Genomic DNA, 22602 nt, shown 5'->3' with positions numbered 1-22602 from the left:
TGGTTGCAGCTAGCACTGAAAAGATACCTCAGTAGTGCACAGTGTCTGCAGTGGGGCTTTGTGCTGAGTCTGCAGCAGTTAACTGTACTGCCTATCCTAATGCAGCCCCTGACTAAAAGCCGTGCACAGAGGTATGCACACTCTGTGGCATTTCTGTCTCAATCGTGACACTGAATTAAACACCAAGTTGTTACATGTTAATGCCTATTACTACATAGAAACTGCTTCTTAAATGCATTAAAAACACCTCAAAACCTCTGAGCTGTGCACATTGTAGCAGATTCCTTAGAGGATTTAATATGTTAAGACCGGAAAGCATAGAAATCACAGGAAAATAACATGATGCACTGAGAGCTCGCTGAGTCCAGCACTGACAATATTTCAAGAAACACTGGAATAGCTTACACTGTATCTTGCTAACTGGACAATGCTGGTAAGGCAATAAATATGAATATGAAATATGTCATTTCATGTGCATGCCCAATCAATTTCTCTAAAATGGTACATTGTAGCTGAGATGCTGCTCCAGCTTGGAAGTTCTTGTCTTAATGCCTTGATCACAAACCTACGAGGAAATTCATTTACACACATATAAAACTGGATTCTATACACTGGACTCTTTCCTCTGTTTTTCTGGATGTTTTTTAAAACAATTTTTCCTTTGCTTATACAGCTAAGTATATGCAGTGATAATATGTTTGATATAACTGATTTGTATTATGTTTTTGTTTTGTATTAGCTTCACTTGTCTCAAAGGAAATCTCCATTTAACTTCAGACGTTGTGGTTTTGTTGCATTTACTGAAATTTGCTTTTCAATCCTTGTCCCGTATGTGTCTTTATGAAGAAAAAAAAACACATTTATATTAAATAGGAAAAGCCATCAGATAAAGTTTATGGACTCTGTAATAATATGAAAATTCTGTACATGCTTTCACTATAATTATTATGACTTCAGTGGGTATATGGTATTATTTTAGCTTATTTATAATTCACCAGCTAGCATAATGAAACCACTGTAGCACTTTTTGCACTGTATATATATATATATATATATATATATATACGAAAAAGGCTTTTGCTGTATCCAGTGCACCAGACTGGTGTCAGACACTTTGGTAGAACTGGGTTGTTTGTAACTGTATAGCTTCATTTTTTTTGTCACTACCAATGCTCCTTTTTATCGGGTGTGTTTTTAGCATATTGTTGGGGGTTTTTTTTTGTTTGTTTGTTTTTTGTAGTTGATTTTGATATCAATAATATATTAACTTTCAGCTACTGGAGCCAAGGAATGATTGATAAACATTAAAACATGCATATATTAAAAGGCCCATGTGTAAAGCAAAAAAAACGCAAAAGACTAAAGCTCAGTGACTACATTAATATCACTACTTTTCATTTTCAAAGCTTTTGTCAATAAATATGCTGTAACACTATAAATGCATGCAGTAAATAAATTTACTATTACATTTCCTGAGGTTTTATTTCATTTTATGCTGTTTAGTCTACCTGCTCTATAAGACCACTATGGATGTGTATGGAATCATTTTAGTTATTATCTCATTATTTTCACTTACTAAGTATCTTGAAAATTCCCCTCACTTCTAAGTGACTGTGAAATTTCGAGCTACTAACCCGAGATAAATCAGAAAGAAACAAACGGTGAGCTAAAAAAAAAAAAAAAAAAGCTGTTCATTCAGCCCGTTAGATGGCAGTCGACGGTTTATGAACAGTCTTTACCACAACAATTAACCCTGAAATTTGCCTGGTAGGTAGCAGGTAGGTAGCTGGCAATCAACACAGCAAAATCCAGCAAATGATTAGCATAGCGGAATATGACAGTTTCGGCACATGTAGAGTGGACATGTAGACCTGAAAATCGACAGTCCAGGAGAAAGACACACTCAAAGAAATAAGCGCCTGAAAGGCTAAAATGAGCAGGGAGAATGTCCCCTTCCTTAAACGTCATCTGTGCGTCAGGATACCAGGAAGTGTTAGTCAGTACGTGGCCTTTTCATCTGTGCAGCAGCAGGAGCTCCGCTTCATTACAAAATGGTAGCAACTGTCGCTTTAATATTATTTAATTTACTTTGACTCTTAAATATAGACGTTTTATCTTTGAATGTGATTCTGCAATGAACCAGTAAAAAATGAGTTTTATATGAAACCTTGTTATCAGTGAAAATCATTGACGTTAGCCGATGTGTTAGCTAAATGAGATACTAGCTCATTTGCAGCACTCCTTTGAAGATTCTCTGTATTATGGCTGGAGTGTGAATTAGAGCAACAACTTTTTTTTTAACCCTTGTGCCGGCTTGTTTCTGTTTTGTTTTGTTTTTCTTCTGTGGCTGTAGGAACTCGAGGCCATGACCAGATACACCAGCCCGGTGAACCCGGCTGTGTTCCCCCACCTCACTGTGGTGCTGCTGGCTATCGGCATGTTCTTCACCGCCTGGTTCTTCGTGTATCCTTTTTAATTTTTGAATGTTGCAGTCGATTTACTGTAAGTTAACTTGCATCAGAGCTGGCCAAAGTCGTCACTAAGTGCAGTAATTAAAGAAAACAAAACTTCATACTGGAACTTGTTTTCATAGTCGATGCCATTGGACAGTAAACCCCAATAATCAGATGATTGCCTGTGAGCCAGTACTTGGAGACACTGGGGTGGAAGAACCCATTTTTTTACAGGAAGAAACGTTAGCAGAACTAGGTTTAGGGAGGGACAGCTGTCGACTGCCTGAGGGGAAGGAAGACAAAAGAGGAGAGCATAGAGGACAGACTTTGGGAAAGATGAATGTTATCAACACAGAGTAGTGGGGTAGAAACAGCTCAGTATTCTGAGCCTATATCAGCGTAAATAATGAGCAGTTACACAGTCAAACAATCTAGCAAAACTACCAGCTTTATGAAAAGAAAGCTGCAAGCCTGATTTTTATTTTTATTTTAATTTTTTTTAAATAAAGAGGTTGTCTCCCAAACTGGGGTAGGGAATATGTCTAAAATTAAGTATTGCAGGATGTGAATCAAGCCATGTTATGCAAGGACGATTAACATGTTATTGTGCGTCTCATGGCATTACCCATTTGTTTGTTTTGCAAGTTGATTTCATTTCATTAGTCTGTTTAGATTTCTTTATCAGATGATATAGAGATTATGTAAATGACTGAGGCTCCGGTGAGTGGAATTAGATAATTAATGTATGCCAACCACCCTGTTTATATGTTCACTTTTTAAGCATTTTACGCCATAAGAATATTTTTATTTATTCAGCTATTTTTTGAAAAATACTGTATAAATCAAACTTTAATGTTGACTTTATGAGTTAAGGATTTTTGCAATAAGTGGTTGTTAAAGAAGTAGTTTTTGATGTTAGATAAACATCTAGTTCATGCCAATTAAGCAGTGGTATCCAATCTGTTTATTTTAAAAATCTTAATTTTAGATTGAGCTGTCACAATTTTTTTTTTAAATAATGAAGGCAGTACATCATGTATAATAAACCGGTTGCATAACTATATTCAGCAGTGCTGCATAAGAGATTAGGCTTAAAATAGAACAAAGACTCTAATCTTTGAGTTGGCCTTAGCTTTTCATCAGCTATGAGGTGACATCAACAAAATACACACGGGACGTCTACAAAGAGCTGCTGATCTCCCTCGTGGCATCACTTTTCATGGGGTTTGGTGTGCTGTTCCTACTACTCTGGGTTGGGATATATGTATGAAGGTACATTCAAACTCTGTCCTTATTTTTTTTTAAATGCAGTAGTTTTAATTTAGAGTTGCTGAAACCATCAACACTCATTGTTTTCTGCCGTTTCAGGTGACTGACTTTAAAAAAAAGAAAAGAAATGAAAGACACATTCCAGTGTAACAAAGGACATCACACACAACATGAACTGGACTTTGGATTAATTGGACTGCACTGACAATATTTTGGGATCACATGGACTCTGGATTTTGTTTCACAAGTAAAGGGGATTTGTACAACCTTTGGTGTGTTTCTTTGTTCATCCTGACAGCTTCAGTGTTTACAATAATCAACACATCCCATAATGAAACAGATTTTACGGTTATATAAAGTGTTGATGTGTTGGGATCTGCCCAGACCTGAGGTGGAACGTAACCTGTCACTTCTTTAAGAAATCCAAGGTTATTTTGACACACACGGGGCTATTCGCGGTGTGTTTCAGTAGTGGCGCCTAAAACCCTCAATCCCTGATTAATCTTTGTGTTAAAAATAGAGCAGTCTGTTTCACCTTGTCTCCTGGATAATACTGAATACCCCCGAGATGAAAGGATTACACTGGAATTAGAGATGGCTTATTTAATAAAAGCAGCGGAGACACAATTCAAAGATCTCCAAATAAAGAAAAGTGAGTTCACGTGAAAATTGAATTATTAAAATAACAATAGTGTAAACAGCACATACTAATTTTACATAAGGCAAAAGAGACCACCTGATCTTTCACTGCAGGGGAAACCTGCTTTCCAACAAAACTATGAGCATATGCTCTTCTAAAAGCTACCCATTGAAACAGTTAAAAAAAAAAAGAACTTGTTCTACGAGGCAAAATCTGCATTTACACCTGGTCATTTTCAAAACATTCTCTCAGTGTGTTGCAGTCTTGTCTGCAACCCAAACTGATTTACAAGGCCACATAGATTAACTGACTCATCCTTATTAATATGATACTCACAAGCCACACTTGGCTTACCTGCCACTGTAAACCATTTAACCCACAGCTTCTTGGCTACAAAGAGCCAGTAAACAAACAGCGGTTGACACTTTGCTTCATCCCTGTTATGAGTTATTAAGTTCCATTTGTGTGTAATATATATATATATATATGTGTATATATTTATATACACACACACACACATGTCAGTGTTGCTTTGTTAGATATGGTTAATAGTGAAAGGATTTCCAAATATAAAAATGGGTTAAAAAAAAATTATCCAAAGGAAGGATTAGCTAGTGATGCCCAGTGATATGTTTTTCCACAGTTTCTTAAAAAGTGTCTCTGCTTCACTGACGAGCTCTGGCGAAGGCATCACGCAGCCACAGAGAGTCCTCGTACAGCCTCGGGTCTCCCATGTACTCTGCTGTACGTTTGTATAAGTAGTAATAAAACACAGCCGCTGTTAACAGAAAGAAGCACAGTTAGTCAGTGACAACAGAATAGCTGGGGTGGGAGATGTATCTCTGAAATTAATTCGCCAATTACCTGTTCTCTGAAAAACAAAAAGAGCTTGGAGACCATCTGTCCAAACAAAACTGTTTGAATTAAGCCATCTTAGGTTCTGGCAAAAAGGAAAACAAAAAAGTCTCAGAAGATGGATCTTCATATATGACTTCTAATTTGCAAACAACAGTTTGAAAGCATACCAGCACCAAGCAGTGGAAGCAGATGCTAAGGGTCAGGTAAAGAGTAGAGAATACCAGCAGGGCCCTGAACCTCTCCAGAAGCAGCGACACCAGGCCGACCTGGAACACGTACGTGTTGAACATCATCAGGAGGATGATGATCACGTTGAACAAGATGGCAATGTCCTGGATGCTGCAAACACAGTTTTTTTAATAGTTAATTTTTTTAAGTACGGCTTTCTTTTTTATTGATATCATACCGACAAAAACTAGATTGCATGTCAGACATTAAAGTGAGACGCTGTCCGTGTAACAGCCAAGAATTCTTCTAATGAGTGCAAAATGTTTGATGTCAGGAAAACTGGCTATGTAACAGAAACCAACCACTTAATAAATGACACATAAATGGTACAAAGAGTAACCTTTCAGGAATAAAAGTATTATTTTATTATTATTAATAGATTTTTTAGTATTAAATCAGCATAAGCCTGGGCTTTAAGTCGTCTATTGCATTAGATGAGAAGAATTAGATGATTAATAAACAAGGGCTTAACTTGCATCTGAAAACGTTAAATATTTAATGTAACCATCACATTTTAGTACTTATTAACCTATTAAATTTAGCAGTAACATTCATTATAATGCACTAAAAACAAGAAAAGCAAGTGACATAAACACAAAAAAATGCACATTGTTAGAACATCTATCAAATTCTAGAGATCTCAATTCATATAATGAAAGATGACATCAAATATCTCTAACTCTGTATGTAGTAAAAAAAAAAAATTGAGAAATTGTGCATGTGTTTGTTAATCGGTTATAAAATAATTCAATCTCATCAGCACAGAGCTCTGTGACTCACATGAAAAGCACAAGTTGGATGACAGCTGCTCCTCTCAGAAGTTCACTGAAAGAGTTGACAAAGAGGTCATAGGCCAACAGTGTCAGCTGGATCAGCAGCACCAGTGAGAAGTTGCCGGTCTGAAGCATCTTCAAGGGCTGGTGGTGCAACCCCACAGCTCCACGGTGTATTCTCTTCAAAGTCTCCTTTTTTCTTGGTATTTGGTGGTGAAACCGACGTCTTTGGTCAACTCTACCCTCCTACATACTTCAGCAATAAACGACTTATCTGGAGCAAGACATTAATGAGCCACAATAATCCATTTGCAGTAAGCACTGGTCGCTTTTACGTTAAATTGTACATATTATATTCTCCAATCCGGTTTGCTCCGCTGTCACTGAACATGTTAGTTGTCCTAGATGAAAAAAATATTTCTGCGATGAGTGCTGCCTGTCCAAGATATCTGATGAAATGTATTCAATCCTGCCAAAAGCAGCATGCTGACATCTCAGATGTGGGAAATCTCCAGATATGCTGCACTACCTGAGAGGAAGAAGAGAAGCAACTGAAACAACAAAGACATTTTAAAAGCGATGAAAATGCCCACCTCGTCCAACTCATATCTTAGCCCGCTAGCCATCTCCACTGTGAACGAGGGGTTGATGAAATTTCTGTCTCAGTCGAGCCAAATAAGCATTGAACCTAATCACGTAAGGTCAACGTGCTCGTGTTGTTACACAGGCGGGCATGGAAAGGTCACTATTAGTATTATAGATCTGACCCAAGTAAACTTACTCAGACTGAAACACCTCTTGTTTAGTCGCTGTTTTCGAAGTACTCGTTCTTGTTTTCTTTTCATCTATCTAATCTACATCTTACGGTTGCCCTTTTAGTCCAGTCTGGAGTTAATCCAAAAGACGGATAATAGAGGAACTATAGGCTTATCTTTTCCACAACAAATCACCCGTCTGGCGATGAACTCCCCCCAGACACGTTTGCTACGCTAACACAACATTGCTGCTCATTGTTACGCAAGCAGGCTTCACAAACATAATTTAACTGACATATACTTACGAGACAAAAATGATGAAACCAAGTCTGCGTGAGGCAGAAAGCACTAATAAATCACAAAAACCTCTCTTTTTATTCGCAAACGCCGCTATTCAAGCATCTACTTCTGATTTTCGGCATTAGCAGATGTATTTCCGCTAATTCCATGGTAACGCTTCTTGTTACCGTAATAACGGTAGTACGTTTTTTTCCGAGAATTAAGCAAAAATACAAAATTCCCAAAGTAATTAATTTTCACCAATTTGGCAGGGCATTAATGTGTATCGTGGAAACTTGGATGGTTGCTTTCTAAAAACTGAACGAATAAGCGTAACAACTTAGTAGAAATTTCCGAGTGTCTCAAATCCGCCGTGCTGCGGCATATATTACGGTAATCTCCCTGTCACGCGAGGTCGTCACTGCCACCCAGCGGCGTGAGTAAGTCTTTGAATGCCTCCGAGGTGATCAAAGGTAATGACTGGAGACCTGAGTTCAGCACACCGCAGGTAAGTTGTGAAAGTTTCTTCAACTTCCTAGAGTTGTCAAACAGCGCAGTAAAGCGAGTCATTTAGAAATGCTATTCGTCGCGCTAATCGCCACCTTCTCTGTGTTGTGTCAAGTTGACAACCTGTTGTTTTGTAGTGCAGGTTCTCTCCCCCGTTAATAATAAATGTACACGTCTCCTTTCGCTGGTTTTAGTTTCCCGTGCTTGACACTTTGCTCTAAAACGGGGCATATTTACTCACTTTAATTAATTGTGAGTGATCTTGCTAAATTACAGCCATCAACGCTGAACTGCATTTTACAAACTGTCGCATTTAATGAAGAGGAACTCAGCACATGTTCAACATATGTTCTAAATACATTCACACAGTCAGACAGGATGTGATCTAATGCTTGACTCTTAAGTTTGCCTCAGTTATTTTTGTACCCTACAGCATGTTGTCTCACTCCCCGGGGCTGCCTACATTTGCACCAAACTTAGAGCTTACTAAGAAGTGTTTTTAAGTGCTTAAAAGTTTTGATATGACCTTTGGCTTATTGGGAATCTGAGGTGTCATACAAAATCCTCAGCATACAGTGTTTACACAGGTCTCTTATCTGAAATTGCAGTATATCCCTTATTACACCCAAGTTTTGAAGGCTTCATAGATAATCAGTACGATAATTTACTGCGATAATCAGTGTTTTGGATTTTATGCCTTCATAGATAGCACGCCATGGAAAGAAAGGCAATATTTTATCAACCACTGAGGCAGACCTTTTTTTAATTCAATGTAGCGTAAGGATGTCCAGAAAGAAAGTAGTTCTTACTTCTGGATCAGTTTAGTAGTATGTTTAGTTGTGTTTACACTGAAATGGCTATCCTGAGTAATAGCAATGTCATCTTACTTGAAGAATGATCATGTGTGACGCTGGTAACCCTTATAAATCACTGTTTTATATGAACAGTCATGTTGTCATGGAGGCTGTTTTTCCCCCAACAATTCCTGCAAGTAAAATTTGTTTGCAATTGTGGTTGTTCTGACAATGCAAACAACTGCAAATGTTTAATTTGCATCTCCTCTCCCGTAGCTATCCTCCCTCCCATTCGAGGACACTAATTCTTTTCACATGACACCATCCTGTTTTTTTACCTTCCACGCATCCTGGTGCTCATTCATAGGTTAGATTTTTTTAATCTATATAAACAGTGAGGACAACTGGCTCATCTGAATGAGGAGTTCTTGTCAAGCCTTTCAGGGGATTCAAAATTATCTATGAAAATGTTTATAGAACAAAATGTGTTCTATGAAAACCATTTTCTTTATCAAAGTTTGTCGCACTGCATTCCTAAAAAATGTCCTAAAATGTAGCATAGACACGACTGATCAGACAGCCGGTCACAGGAGCTCACATGATGTGTAGAGTCAATAGCTAGTTTTTTCTGCACCTCTTGTTTGACAAGGGAGGGTCAAGGTCCTGTTTCTTGCACTATCTTGCAATACTAAAAAGTAGACCCAAAAATGTAAGCAAATGTAATTCTAAAACTGTGCCGGACAAGCAGCGTTATTCCTGGATGAATAAATTTAGCATAGCTGAAATATTATTACGATCGTGTGTTCTCTATCATGTGATATACTAGAAGATAAGCATGTTTACATAGCCTGTACTTAATGATAGACACATTCAAACCCACACCCATCTGTCTCTGTGCAGCAATGTCTAAGTGGCTGGACGATGATGAGGTGCTGGTGGGTGAAGGCAGTGGCGAGGCAGTGCAACTGAGCCCCAGAGCGCGGACTCTGCCTCCTGGGAGCCCCAGATCAGGCCACGGGCGTAGTCCGCTAGCTTCACCCCGCAGCAGGGAGCCAGTTCCACTGAGCCCACTGGCAAAGACCATGAGCAAGGCCAAACAGCTGTTTCTGCTCTGTGACAAAGAGGGAAAAGGGTTCATCACAAAGCAGGACATGCAGGTGAGCAGCTAATGTGGTAGAGGAGCAACGTTTAGACTGACTGCAGAGTCTTGAACTTTGTCATCTCCTCTACTTGCTCAGTTTTCTATGCACTAATGTTTTGTATTTTCATGATCCTCCTTTTCTTCTTGTGTTCTCTTTCTTACTTTTTAACTTTATTTTAACTTATTCTCAGCTTTCATGACCTTGTCCTTCTGATTATTTTTGACTGTTTCTCACAGCACTTTCGAAAGTCTGATTATCAAATTGATATTTGATTAAAGTTTTTCTTGTTATTACTAATATTATTGTGCTTTTAGAGGTTACAGTGGGAGTTGCCACTGACCCCTGAACAGCTAGAAACAGTCTTTGACAGTCTGGACAGAGAGGGCAATGGTTACCTCACTCCTGTGGAGTTCAACACTGGGCTCGGTGAGCACGCTGCACTCAGTCATTTTAGAACAGTTTTAAAAGCGGATGATTAAATAAGCACATTATGTTATTCCTCGGTTCTATTTTCTGTGGTGTAGGTGAGCAGGTGGAGCTGGAGGAGGTGACAGACCTGGATCATGATGAAGCAGAAGAAGAACTGGACGAGGCGGACTTTTCTCAGGACCCCAGTGCTGTTAGATTTGTAAACATACTAATGGAACTTGGCACTGACAAACTTTTCAAAGAGTGAGTACTCTGCCCTAAAATCTTTACCATTAGCTTCCCTTTAAACTGTCCACCAAGATCTCCCCATTCAGTTTCACTGCAGCAGCTGTGTACAGTAACGTCACCTTCATCCTCAAATGTTAGCATATACACTATGTTCATACTGTTCTCATAAAATGGTTTAAATGCATCATCTCCTGCAATTGAGTTTTATTTTTGACTGAAAAATTGACACCAGGCGTGGTCTTCTGCTACTTCAAGGTTTAATGTAATGTGCATTAGGAGATGGTAATGTTTCAAAGGACTGTTTATTTAAAGGAATCTTCAAGGACTTCTTCAATATGTAAATGTATTTATGCAGTTCAGCATTTAAACTCAGCACCTTCTCTTTTCATGTAAACAAGTGATGTCGTGCAGTCACAGTTAGTTTTGTTTTTCGGTCACATTAACAGTTGTGTATTGTGCTGTGTGTCAGTCAACAGGAGCTGTGTACTCTGTGGTGTGAGCTCCAGAGAGACCGACCAGAGATGCTGAGCGTCCTAGAGGGCATCTTGGTCCATGCAGTGTCCCATTTACAAGACACCATGAAAGAGAGAGACAGTCTGGAACAAGCCTTACGCAGGTCACACCTTCCTTCCAGTACATTCATTTTAAGTAGTTTAACTGTGAGTGTTTGGATTATGCTGAGATTTTGTGTTGTTGTTTTTTTCTGCATTAGACGGGAGAGCGAACATGATCAGGTTGTTCGGTCTATATATGAGGAAATGGAAAGTCAAATCAGAGAGGAGAGAGAGAAGCTCCTTGCTCAGGTATAGATATGTGGTAGTTGCACTGTTGTTCCTTTTAGCAGGTGTACCTCAAATTAGCATTTAATGAATTTATTGTGAAATCAAGGACAGTATTAAACAGAAGGAGAAAGGGAAAATACTTGAGGAGGAGCTGAGGATGCGGGAACAGGAGTTGGAGAATACACTGAAAAAACAGACGGAGGTAGGCATCCGAACTGTACTCATGCCATTATGAAGGGCGTTATATTTTAATGCGAACAGGATCTGTCTTTGTTCTCAGCTTGAGACCCGAATGCGCCAGCTGAGCCACGAGCAAGTAAACATCAAAGAGCAGAACCAGCAGCTTCAGGACCTCAACATGCAGTTACAGGAGCAGGTGGAGCGCAACAAAGAACAGTTGCAGGCTGCGTTGGCTCAGCTCAACTTGGCGCAGATCAGCAATGCGCAAGAACAACTGGCCAGACAGAGGTGATTAACCAAGGTCCAGATGATGCCTTAGCACCAGCTTTGAAGTCATTAAAAACATTGTCTGCATGTGGTATGGCTGAAACATTTTTTTTTTTAATTTTAATTTCATTTACTTTAATTTATTTGGCACCAATTCACAATGACAGACCCCATGCCCTGCATATTGTAAGGGAGATAATATTAGAAAGAAACCCCAACAATCACACAACCTTCTATAAGCAAGCACTTTGCAACAAAAGGAAGGAAAACTCGCTTTTAACAGGAAGAAACCTCTGACTGAACCAGGCTCAGGTAGGGGCAGACATCTGAGTCAGTCAAGAGTTTTAGTGTGAAGAGAAGGATTATAAATTCTATTCTGAATTTAACAGGCGGGTGATGAAGAGAAGTTGATATGGGAGAAACATGTGCTCTTTGTTTCTAGTCCTGGTTTGTACTCTTGTTGCAGTGTTCTGGATCAACTGAAGGCTTATCAGGAAGCTTTTAAGACAACCTGATGATAGTGAATTAGAATACTCTAGCCTACAAGTAATAAATGTAGAAGCTATTTTTTTCAGAATCACTCTGAGACAGGAACACTTCTGATTTTAGAGGCACTGTGCAAATGAATGAAAGCAGCAATTAAAGAAAACATTTGTTTAATGTGCTCGCTGAAGGACGTATTTTAGAGGATGATCTGATATCCTCGTGTTGGTGTTGTTCCCAGACCATCATGAAAATGTTGTTCCCGGTTCAACATTGCAAGTGACCAATCACATTGTTGTGACGTTATTCTTTTGCGCGCCAAGCCATTCGTGCATTTATGAAATTCCAATGTTGCAAGGACAATATCAATTCTGCTTACTGTTTATTAAAGGGTTACGGTTAGGGTTAGGGTCAGGGTCCGTTGATCGGCGGACAGAGGCGGTTTCACGCAGCTTTAGTACAGTTTTTTGTTTTACGCCGGTTTTTCCCGAAGTCGCAAAAGTATGACGTCACAACATTCTGATTGGTCACTTGCAATGTTGATCCTGGAACAACATTTAGTATGATGATCTGGGAACAACACCAACACGAGGATATCAGATCAACCCATTTTAGATAGTAGTAGATTTTTATCATCTGGCTTCATGGATAAATAATGCTGGGTATCATCTTCATAACTATGAAAATGTATGCAGTGTTTTTTTAACAATATTGTCTAAGGGAAGCATGCATAATATTAAAAACTATTGGTTCCCACTCAGAGCCCTGTGGAGCTCCATGACTAACTTCCATGTTTTAAAAAGATTCCCCATTTTCATGATTATCTATGATTTAAACCAGTGCATCTCACATATATCTCTACCAGGTACCATATGTATTAAAGGCCCTTTAAGATGAGCAGTGTGTTCTAATCTCTAGTAAAATGTTGTGGTTAGCGGTATCAAATGCTGCAATGAGGTCTAACAGGACAAGGATAGAGATGAGTCTGCTGTCAGAGGCCACTGGAACATCATTTGTAACCTTCACTAGTGCTGTTTCTGTGCTATGGTGAGAAGGCTGAACCTCTACTTGCAAATGATCAGTTGGCCATTTTACAACAACTCCTTCAAGATTTCTTTAAATAAAAGATTAGAAATAGGTCAGTAATTAGCTAAGACATGTGGATCAAGTAAAGATTTCAAATCTTTTGTTTGCTTCACTTAGAAACGTGATGAAGGTGTCAAGGAACATGAAGAAAGAGAAAGAGAGTCTTTTGAGACAACTGGAGATATTGAGGTAAGTCTAAAACTGTCTGCTGTTTCAGTTAATGCCAAGTTCACAGACTACAGGTATGTTTGAATAGTCCAAAAATCCCGCCACACTTACACTAGACTCCTTAACACCGCCATAAGATAAACTACAAAACTCATATCTTCATCTCACCTTGTTGTTTTATGCAGGTCATAGAAATGAGAACAGTCAGTGAAAAATATCACTTCATTGAATGAGACCTGTAGCAGAAAGCACATTGGCAATACAGCAATAGACACTGCTAATGTAAAGTGAAACCCACTCTATCAAATGTCAGTTTCCTTTCCTGTGCATTTAACAAGCTGTTTTTAAAAATTCAAAACATATCAGTAGGTTATGGCATGAAATGATTTTGGGACAGCACCATCTTGTCTCCTTTAATAAGATTGGTCCGGTGTATCCTGTAATAAAGGAAGCATCAAAGCGCCTTTCCTTATTTTTTGGAGAGTTCAAACAGCTCCTACTGCGGATGCCGTGCAGATATTTCCTTTTCACATTTCTCAGTTAGGAAGCTTCCCAAGGAAAATGCACTATTCAAACTTACCCGTGGTCTTTTTTTTTTTTTTTTTCTTTTTTAAAATTTAATTCACCATTTGAGACACGGGTCTCACCATGTGAGGATGTCTCTAAATAGATTTCTTTTGTGTGTGTGTGTGTGTGTGTGTGTGTGTGTGTCAGGGATATGAACAAAAGGCTGCGAGATGAGAAAGACGCCCAACAGTCTCAGAAGAGGGTTAGTCACAGACATGCTGTCCTTCCTCCTCTGCCCTTAACATATTACCTACCTAGTGAAGATGTTTGTATGCTGTGGACACAGCAGGTTGATCCACCCTAAGCTAAAACTTGGAATAGATTCATGTTTTACATCATCTGTTATTATTTATATGGGCAGCTGTTATTTTTTTGGTTATTAATTAATGTTGCTGACACAGCCTTTTGCAATGTTGTTTTTCTGTGGATGTGCTCAGTGAACTGAAGGATTTTGTTGACTAGACGTTTATTCTGTCCTGTGTCAACTTGAAGGAAAAGAAAATGTTCTATTTATATTTATGTTTATTGGTCACATTTCACTGTACAAATTCAGGTGAACTAAGTATTTTTTTTTTCAATCTAATAAAACTTTTTCTCAGACTTTTCATGACTGATAATCTAATTTAGCAACTTTCAGCAGGTTCAGCTCATCCTTGTTGTTTCACAAAACAAACATGAAGCATTTTTGTATAAAATGTGCAAATAATCTCATGAGTATTTATTTTAAAAAAAAAAATCAACCTTGACGCAAAGACTGCCTCTTTCTTTATTTACCTATTGTATTTTTTTAAATCTACAAACACGAGTGCACAGTTAAAAATAAATGAATAATCATAGTTGGACTGCATTCCTGCATTTTAAATGTACACTGTAAATAGTTTACCAGTGGAAGCAAGTGGAATTACTACAGAGATCACACACTCATGAGTGCAGTCCTGTGATAAAATCAAGTACACCATAGACATAATTCAGTAGTTTGTAGAGTTCAGCACAATAACTTGAAGTAGTCGTTTTGAATGAAGCCAATATGTCCAAGTCTGTGGCTACAAAACACCCAAATCATAAACCCTCCACCACCACATGAGGCTTTTGTGCTGATATCCTGTGTTTGGTTTTCACCAGACATCGCACTGAGCGGTTCGGTTCAAAGCGCATTTACCTTGGATATGCACCATGCTACATCCATAAATCTTTAATACTTTATAAATCTGTGGACGAGTATGAAATCCTAATGCTACATATTTCTTCTGCCTCACTTTCTACAAAAACCTTGTAGACTCCAAATGTCACACAGGCTTTGCAGAAGAGAGGGTCAGTTATAGGTAACTACTTACTGGAGGACAAGCCAATGAAAAGGTTTGTATAAATAGTGCATCTGTTTGTCATTTTTGCAGTGATGTAGCAGATGGATATAGGCAGCCACTAATTTTGTGTATTTATTGATTCTGAAGACAGCCATGCTCTGCTGATGAGTTGGAGCAGGACAAAAAGACAGAGGTGACAATATCATCCAAGAAACACCAACCGTCATGTAGAGTCAGGGGTGAAAATGTTGAACAGACCCAAACTCAGGTAGGGAAAATGTAAAATCTACAAATACACATAATATATCTGAGAAATAATTATTGAATAGCGCAGATGCAGCAACAAAACTGAGCAGTAATGATGGAAATTATGTTTTGAGGCTTTTGGTTTAGGGCTTAAACAACCACTGGTCACTCAAAAAAAAATAAAAATTAAACTTTTCAAATATTAGATTGATCAAAATGTCACCTTTGATTCTTTTATCTGAATTCTAGAGCAAAGCTGTCAGTACTCAGCAAGTGTTCAAGGTTGTGTTTCTGGGTAACTCGGGGGTGGGTAAGAGCTCCTTCATCCAGTATTATTGCACAGGGCGCTCCGACAGTAAAGTCAGCACTACCATTGGTAAGTCTTTTCACAGCGATGTACGTGCTCATCAGTGTATAGAAAACTACTGTGTGTATGTTGAAGTAAATGTTTGATATATGTATTGAAGTCGAGCATGAAGTCATAAGGCTTTGTTGTTCATAGGTATAGATTTTAAGATGAAGACTATAACTGTGGACTCCACCACCATCATCCTGCAGCTGTGGGACACTGCAGGGCAGGAGAGGTCAGACATGTTTACACAAGCACACAAAATCATCCGAGGTGCAGAATGTTTTACATCGAATCTGTTTTTTAGGTTTCGCAGCATCACCGAGCAGTACTACCGAAAGGCCGACGGCATCCTTGCCATGTATGATGTAACGCACTCCGCCTCCTTCACTGCAGTGAGAGGATGGATGGACTCCATCAGGGTGAGTAGGCGGCACTACCATGGTTTGATGTAAAAGCATGCAAAACAGTGGATCTTTATTTGAATATACGTGAAAGTTACTGACGTAATGGCGATGCACGAATCTCAGTCCTAACTTTGATTCCTTTTTTATATAAGATGACCTTTATTAGTCCCACAGGTGGGAAATTTGTTTTGTTACAGCAAAAGTGCAAAGTTATGTAGCAGAAATTAGAAAAACACTGGAATGCAATAAAATAAAATAAAATACTATATACAATACAATAAAATAGAATAGAATAATATATACAATAGAATAAAATAGAAATACAAATGCTATATACAACTGAGTAAGAAAATACAAAAGTACAACTTCGTCAGAAGAAGAATTGTATTAGAATTGCACATATAGCAGTCTTATTGCACGTGTGAGGGTTTGATCAGCTGCAAAAGTCTTTGTTGTGGAGTCTGACAGCAGTGGGGAGGAAAGACCTGCGAAATCTCTCCGTCCCACACCGTGGGTGCTGCAGTCTCCCACTGAAGGAGCTGCTCAGTTTTTATATATATTATTGGGGTGACCTCTTTGGTGTATCTCCTTTATGTATAGCGTGTACTATAAACCCGCTGTATGTTTGTCTCAGGAGAAGATGTGTGAAGGTGCTGTACTAATGCTGCTGGGGAACAAGCTGGACTTGGCTGACAATCAGTGTAGAGAAGTGAGAACAGAAGAGGGTCAAAAACTGGCAGAGGTGAGGCGCATTAGACTATTCACCCAAATTTCTAAAATTGGAAAGCCACAAATGTATAAAAAGAAAAGTCTATTTTTTTTGGTTATACAGCAACATCAAGCTTTGTTTTATGAGTGCAGTGCCAGGAATGGATTGAACGTGGAGGAACTAATGAATCACCTGGCAGGGTATGGCATCACATATTTGTGATTTACAGAATCACATTATGAAAATCCTCTGGAGCATTTATATAATATTACAGATAATCCTTCTGTACTTTTCTGTTGTAGCTTTGCCCATTTGTGACTTTTAAATGTAATCCCTATTAAACATCCTATCAAAGGCTAATAATAAATGAGAAGAGGGAGGTGCTGAGTGTAAATGTTGTCTTTTGTTTTGTTTTGTTTTGTTTTGTTTGTTTTATGCACGCAAATCTTCAGAGGGAGGCTTTGGTAACATTTTTAAAATTGCCATGGTAGTTGTTTTATCTGACGAATCGACAAAGGGATCAAAGTAGCAAGCAATTCAGCATACATATATTCTATCTCAGATTCCATAATAGATTCCACTACTGTTAATCTATTAATTACCTAATAAACTGGTAGCTGGATGAACTTCCTCTGATATTACAGTAAGATCACAGATTTTTCTTCTCATATGTTGCGGTTTCTGTACATTTTAGGATGTTGGTAACTCAGCATGAACGCCAGTGTGAAGATGCACTTCTACTGACTGAAACCATGCCTAAAAGAAGTTGCTGTGCATGAACAGTTGAGGACAGGCTTTTGAAAAGACTGAAACTGCCTCCAGGTGTTCTTCTTTGGTTCAGTGGAGCCACGTTGTATCCCACACCAACAGCAGATCACCACGTCGTGACGTCACATCAGGCATTTTTCTGTGAACAAGTTTACTGAATAGAATAATGTTTTCCTTTGGGTTTATGCATCTTTCAGAAATGTCTAATAAAATCTATTTTTGATGACTGCTCTTTTGTCATGTGTCTTAAAAAAAATCAGTTAAACCTTTAAGCTGCATGCTTTAAAGCAAGTAGAGCTCGTATGCATGGGAAACCAGCTGGGGGCAGACAAGTACAGCTTGCAGAGGGGCGAGCAGCCTGTTGTGCCAAAAGAGGACAGACGCTCAGACCCTTGAGTGGGAGGCTCGAGTGTGACTGTCAGCTGAGAACTTACATTGTTGCTCAACCTTCAAAGACAGTTGGACGCTGAGGTCGGCGGACTCTGAGAAGACGTTACCCTGATAATCTACATCCTTTGGGAGGTCCACCATCTAAACCAGGTAGGAGTATTTTGGTCTGTGTGAAAACAGAGCAGTTTTTCCATGACATAATGAGTTAAAAATAACTCTGAATATGACCACGGTGATATTGTTTTCAGTCGTACTTACACATTAAGATTGTCTTAAAAGTATATTTTAATCAGGTTTATACGTGTTATCTTTTTAACTGTTCTTTATATATGTTTGTAAACAAAGATGTTCATTTGTGTTTAAAATATAAAAAACAGAAAAGAAAAACATTTCCCATGATGCTCAGGATCATGACTTCTCTCAAAATAGAAGCACCAGGAAAGTTCTGTTTAGGCAAGAATAACAACATTTGACTTGAGCCTGAAGTAAAGAGTGAAAAGCTAACACAAAATCACTGAAGAATGAGACGATCAGATTATGTTACTGAAACGGGGGACGGATGTGTGTCTGCTGGATGATATGTGACACAGGACGTTAAGTATGTTTTCCCCACAACATATTTGATTTCATCTCTGAGCTCTTTTCCATTGCACTCTTATAGCACCTCGAGCTACTGCACAAAGACTAAGGTACAATCTCAACAATAGCTGTCACAACCCACGGCAAAGGCAGGACTAAAGGGAACTGAAAGAGGAAACTGATATACAAATAAACTGCATGTATAACTACATCACATATGACACTAATACAGCTTTCCATTATAAAGGATAGGAACAGAAATCTGTGTAAATCTTGCAGTGGGGGGGGGTATAGCCTGCAGTTTTGCTCTCAGTATCTTGTAGTAATCCCTTTAGGGGGAGACTGAGATGTGCCATCGAATATTTGGTTGTTTCTTTACTGTATCAGCTTGAACACTGCTAACATTAATAATTCCCCTTTTTTAACAGAATGGAAGTTCGACGTGAAAAAAAGCACGCCTGCGGGACGATTTGTCTGAAGTATCTTCTTTTTCTTTTCAATGTTCTTTTCTGGGTAGGTTGATATAAAAGTGCAAAGATTTTCACTGAATTTTAGATTACAAAAGCAACTTTTGAACGATGTCATCTTAATTCAGTCAGTTGTAATTGATTTAAAGTTGCAACATTAAATTTGTGCAGTGCTTAAAATGCCATAGACATTAAGATGACTTCCTTTGTACACAGACACATTTAAAAAAAAAACGGAAAAAAAAACATACAAACTTTTTTATTTACTTATTTTTACTTTATTAACTGCAATTTCCTTTAGGCTTTAAGAATAGACTGATGTTCTAGTCTCTCAGGGCTTACACTGAAAGAATGAGGCGTTGTCCAGTGTGATCACATTTTAAGAGCAAAGTTATAACTTATGTGCTGCATTCTCACTACGAGCATCTGGTTTGAGTTGAGCTGGTAACGGTATGTTCTGTCAGCTGGCAGGTGGGGCTGTGTTGGCGGTGGGCGTGTGGACTCTGGTGGAAAAGAGCGACTACATCAGTTTGCTGAGCTCCAGCTTCTATGCAACTTCGGCGTACATCCTGATAGCTGCTGGAGTCATCGTGATAGTGACCGGGATAATCGGCTGCTGTGCCACGCTGAACGAGATGAAGAGTCTTTTGATTGTGGTACGGTGACCACGCCCACAAAATACTACCTGTTACAGAAAAACTGATTTTTCTTGCCCGTTTCACTTCACTCCACAGAAGCTGAAATCCTTTTTTCATTAGTCCACATGAGAAACCATGGCACTTTTAAGTCCATGTTTATATACTCTCACCCCCTGGTCCAGGTTGTGTATTGAAAGCTAATCCTTGGTGACCTTCTGTCTCGTCTGCCTGCACTCAGTGCAGCTCATTATGCCAGGCATGCCTGTCAGATATAACAGATAAAGTCATGCACAGTGTGTCTTTAAGAGTTTAGATATAGAGTGTGGCTCATGCCAGAGGAATGAAGGGCATCACAAGCTGCTGCTTGGACTTAAGAGTGTGTGTGAGTGAGACAGACAGACAGACAGACAGAGGGTCTGTGAGGATATCACTCAGACTCAGTGGTATATCTCTATGGTCATACTCCCCGCAATCTTTATAATGAGCACCTTCCTTTCCCACCATTTAATCACTTATTTTCTGGAGTATGATGTTTGTATTTTTTAGCCATGCACAGATATGTTCAGTGACATTATACCTGCAAAATGGTGCAAAATAATGGCATTTCACTGTATTCATAGTCATTTTTGTTATGTCTCTGCCTACAGTATCTGATCTTGTTGCTCTGTATTTTCCTTCTGGAAATCATTGCTGGTGTTCTGGCATATATTAACTACCAAGAGGTGAGGTGCCATACTTTCTATTTGTATCTGTTTGTATATAGAGACAAAAGTAAATAGTGACATACAGTTTATTTTGCTATAACTTGCACAGCTTCCAGTACTTTTTATGGTTATATCTATTCATCATTTAAATTTCACCCCAGAAATTACAAATGTCTTTTTTTTTTGTCTTTCTGCTTGCATTATGTGTATTTTATTAATTCTACTTTCCTTTCAAGTATTTCTCCTAGCTTTGCATCATTTTAATGTCAAATCTAACAACCACTCAGTTGCTGCACTCCTTTGTGAAGTGTGTTTTACATGCTTTTCTGTGCATGTTCATTTGTCCATTTTTCCCCCATCCTTCTCACGCCTCTCTTTCTTCCCCCTTTTTTCTTGCTCTAGTGTTTCCCTTTCTGCTACCAGGTAATCTACTGCAGTGTGTTTCTCCTTTATATCAGTCTGTTTTAGTTCTGACAGGTTGAGGTTATTTTTATTTGCAAGAGTCTTCATTAGAATCAGGGAGTGAGGTCATAGAATCTGTGCTCATATATTTTGAGTTATCTGTGGGTATTGCTCAGGTAGACAGGAATGTTACGGGGGAAGGAGGAAACTTGATCAGGAGCTATTTTTGTTGATGGGAGGTACTAAAGAGCTTCTCCTGTCTCACAGCTGGATGAAGAGCTCAAACAGAACCTGAAAGTGACCATGCAGCAGAAATACCAGCAGCCAGGAGAGGAGAGCATCACACAGGCTGTGGACAAACTACATCAGGAGGTGTGGAAAAGGAGAATTTGTTTCAGAAAAAGGCTCGAATAAAAAAATGAGTAACATCAGTAAGAATGGACATGATTAATAATGAAATTCTGTGTTAACTGCAATTTTCTCATTATTTTCCCTCTCAGTTTAAGTGTTGTGGTAGCCACAACTTCTCAGACTGGAGCGACAGTGTGTGGATCCAGGCAGCAGAGAACGAGCGTCTTGTTCCCGATAGCTGCTGTAAAACTCCAGGTGAACTCTGCGGCCGCAGGGACCATCCCTCCAACATCTACAGAGTGGAGGTAAAAACGAGAAAGCTCTCCATCGACGCAGCGTGGCTAAATTTCACATGATAACAAGATATTATTATTTATTCTTTTTTTTCTCCCCTGTTCTTGTGCTCTCAGGGAGGCTGCATCATGAAGTTAGAGGAATTCCTCTTGAGTCAGTTATATATTCTCGGTGCAGTTGGTATAGGGATTGCATTTCTACAGGTGAAAGCTTTTACTGCTGAGCAAAACGGAGATAAATATGAACATCTATTTTAATGGAGTCTGGAAATAATGAGGTCTTTGTGTCTGTTTTGTTTCAGCTTCTGGGGATGATGTTTACATGCTGCCTTTACCGGAATTTGAAAGAAGATCCATACTAATTTTGTACTTCCCCCCTCCCCATCCATCTATTCATTTTCTTCCAATTGTCCAATTCATGACCGTGGGGATGGGTGCTGGAGCTTATCCTAGCAGTCATATGGCGAGAGGGAGGGTACACCATTGGACAGGTCACCAATCTGTCACAGGGCTAATACATGAGGACAGACAACCATTCACACCAACAGAATTTAGAATCACCAATTAACCCAACCTTGTGCACACTGTCGGTGGAAGTTGGAGTACCTGCAGAGAACATGCAAACTCCACACAGAAAGGCCCCAGGTTGGATTTGCACCCAGAATCTTCTTGCTATGATAATGCTAACCACCACACCACTGTGACACCCTTGTAGGGATCACTGTAGTTTTTTTAAACATCACAAAATTTAACACAACTTCTAAAATGTTTTCCAAATTATTATAACCCCACCACCCCAAAAAAGTATTTTTTCCCACAGTCCTACGATGCTGCATAGTTACTTCAAACACTGCGATGCTGCTGGACAGCACTGCTCATTTGTTCTCGCAAAAACAGCTTTGCATGTGTTTATGTATTCTTTAATTTAGGTCACAAAGGATTTTTAACTCTTTAAAATGAGTGGTGTATATTTAAAAAGCAGAGCAATATGAGCATGTTGTGGCCGCTTCTCTGTTTGTCTTTTTAATTGCTTTTTTATGTATAGTCATTACAAATGTGTATTTAAAAAACTAATATAAAGAACTATTTTTCTTTGTTGGATGCAAA

General features: G+C 38.8%; 4 protein-coding genes across 5 annotated transcripts; 3 read left to right on the top strand and 1 right to left on the bottom strand.

Annotated features, from left to right (window-relative positions):
• Positions 1 to 1998: 1998 nt before the first annotated feature.
• On the top strand, positions 1999 to 3855 carry tmem258 (transmembrane protein 258). The gene is made up of 4 exons (XM_085357504.1): positions 1999 to 2054; positions 2354 to 2463; positions 3597 to 3725; positions 3822 to 3855. The coding sequence occupies exons 1-3, from the start codon at positions 2052 to 2054 to the stop codon at positions 3721 to 3723; spliced, it is 240 nt and encodes a 79-aa protein (XP_085213630.1). The 5' UTR covers positions 1999 to 2051; the 3' UTR covers positions 3724 to 3725; positions 3822 to 3855.
• Positions 3856 to 5027: 1172 nt separating this feature from the next.
• On the bottom strand, positions 5028 to 6356 carry tmem138 (transmembrane protein 138). The gene is made up of 4 exons (XM_085357503.1): positions 6229 to 6356; positions 5388 to 5559; positions 5227 to 5302; positions 5028 to 5140 (listed from the first exon to the last, which is right to left on the bottom strand). The coding sequence occupies exons 1-4, from the start codon at positions 6354 to 6356 to the stop codon at positions 5028 to 5030; spliced, it is 489 nt and encodes a 162-aa protein (XP_085213629.1).
• A 1353-nt stretch (positions 6357 to 7709) lies between these two features.
• cracr2b (calcium release activated channel regulator 2B) lies at positions 7710 to 17772 on the top strand. The gene is made up of 18 exons (XM_085357502.1): positions 7710 to 7763; positions 9457 to 9713; positions 10013 to 10124; positions 10223 to 10370; positions 10825 to 10971; positions 11068 to 11158; positions 11244 to 11339; positions 11418 to 11605; positions 13271 to 13342; positions 14036 to 14090; positions 15165 to 15244; positions 15340 to 15460; positions 15688 to 15814; positions 15941 to 16022; positions 16095 to 16209; positions 16829 to 16936; positions 17027 to 17103; positions 17598 to 17772. Exons 2-18 carry the CDS (start codon positions 9459 to 9461, stop codon positions 17680 to 17682), a joined length of 1959 nt encoding a protein of 652 aa, XP_085213628.1. The 5' UTR covers positions 7710 to 7763; positions 9457 to 9458; the 3' UTR covers positions 17683 to 17772.
• A 303-nt stretch (positions 17773 to 18075) lies between these two features.
• cd151 (CD151 molecule) lies at positions 18076 to 22536 on the top strand. 2 transcript variants are annotated; one of them, XM_085359251.1, is made up of 9 exons: positions 18076 to 18211; positions 19069 to 19153; positions 19572 to 19763; positions 20393 to 20467; positions 20852 to 20872; positions 21119 to 21223; positions 21352 to 21507; positions 21613 to 21699; positions 21798 to 22534. In XM_085359251.1, exons 2-9 carry the CDS (start codon positions 19070 to 19072, stop codon positions 21855 to 21857), a joined length of 780 nt encoding a protein of 259 aa, XP_085215377.1. In that variant the 5' UTR covers positions 18076 to 18211; position 19069; the 3' UTR covers positions 21858 to 22534. The 2 variants fall into 2 exon arrangements, with proteins under 2 accessions (XP_085215377.1, XP_085215378.1); XM_085359252.1 differs by lacking the exon at positions 20852 to 20872 and having other exon boundaries at positions 21798 to 22536.
• The last annotated feature ends 66 nt before the right edge of the window (positions 22537 to 22602 follow it).

Source organism: Diplotaxodon limnothrissa, linkage group LG7, assembly GCF_057381915.1.
Source record: "Diplotaxodon limnothrissa isolate DT_005_m linkage group LG7, D_limnothrissa_male_GT1.1, whole genome shotgun sequence".
In the NCBI taxonomy this organism is placed as follows: Eukaryota; Metazoa; Chordata; class Actinopteri; order Cichliformes; family Cichlidae; genus Diplotaxodon; species Diplotaxodon limnothrissa.
The sequence above is the reverse complement of the archived record's forward strand: the minus strand, read 5'-3'. Positions and strand labels throughout refer to the sequence as shown.

Bases quoted from the DNA above. Each gene is read 5' to 3' on its own strand.
- cracr2b (XM_085357502.1), top strand. From the start codon at position 9,459: ATGTCTAAGTGGCTGGACGATGATGAGGTGCTGGTGGGTGAAGGCAGT. The intron at 11,159-11,243 runs GTATAGATATGT...TGTGAAATCAAG, and splicing joins GAGAGAAGCTCCTTGCTCAG to GACAGTATTAAACAGAAGGA. The intron at 13,343-14,035 runs GTAAGTCTAAAA...TGTGTGTGTCAG, and splicing joins AGACAACTGGAGATATTGAG to GGATATGAACAAAAGGCTGC.
- tmem258 (XM_085357504.1), top strand. The intron at 2,464-3,596 runs GTATCCTTTTTA...GCTTTTCATCAG, and splicing joins TTCACCGCCTGGTTCTTCGT to CTATGAGGTGACATCAACAA.
- tmem138 (XM_085357503.1), bottom strand. From the start codon at position 6,356: ATGCTTCAGACCGGCAACTTCTCACTGGTGCTGCTGATCCAGCTGACA. The intron at 5,303-5,387 runs GTATGCTTTCAA...CCTTTTTGCCAG, and splicing joins GCTTCCACTGCTTGGTGCTG to AACCTAAGATGGCTTAATTC. The intron at 5,141-5,226 runs GTAATTGGCGAA...TTCTGTTAACAG, and splicing joins TTTTGTTTTTCAGAGAACAG to CGGCTGTGTTTTATTACTAC.
- cd151 (XM_085359251.1), top strand. From the start codon at position 19,070: ATGGAAGTTCGACGTGAAAAAAAGCACGCCTGCGGGACGATTTGTCTG. The intron at 20,873-21,118 runs GTAATCTACTGC...CCTGTCTCACAG, and splicing joins GTTTCCCTTTCTGCTACCAG to CTGGATGAAGAGCTCAAACA. The intron at 21,224-21,351 runs GTGTGGAAAAGG...TTTCCCTCTCAG, and splicing joins TGGACAAACTACATCAGGAG to TTTAAGTGTTGTGGTAGCCA.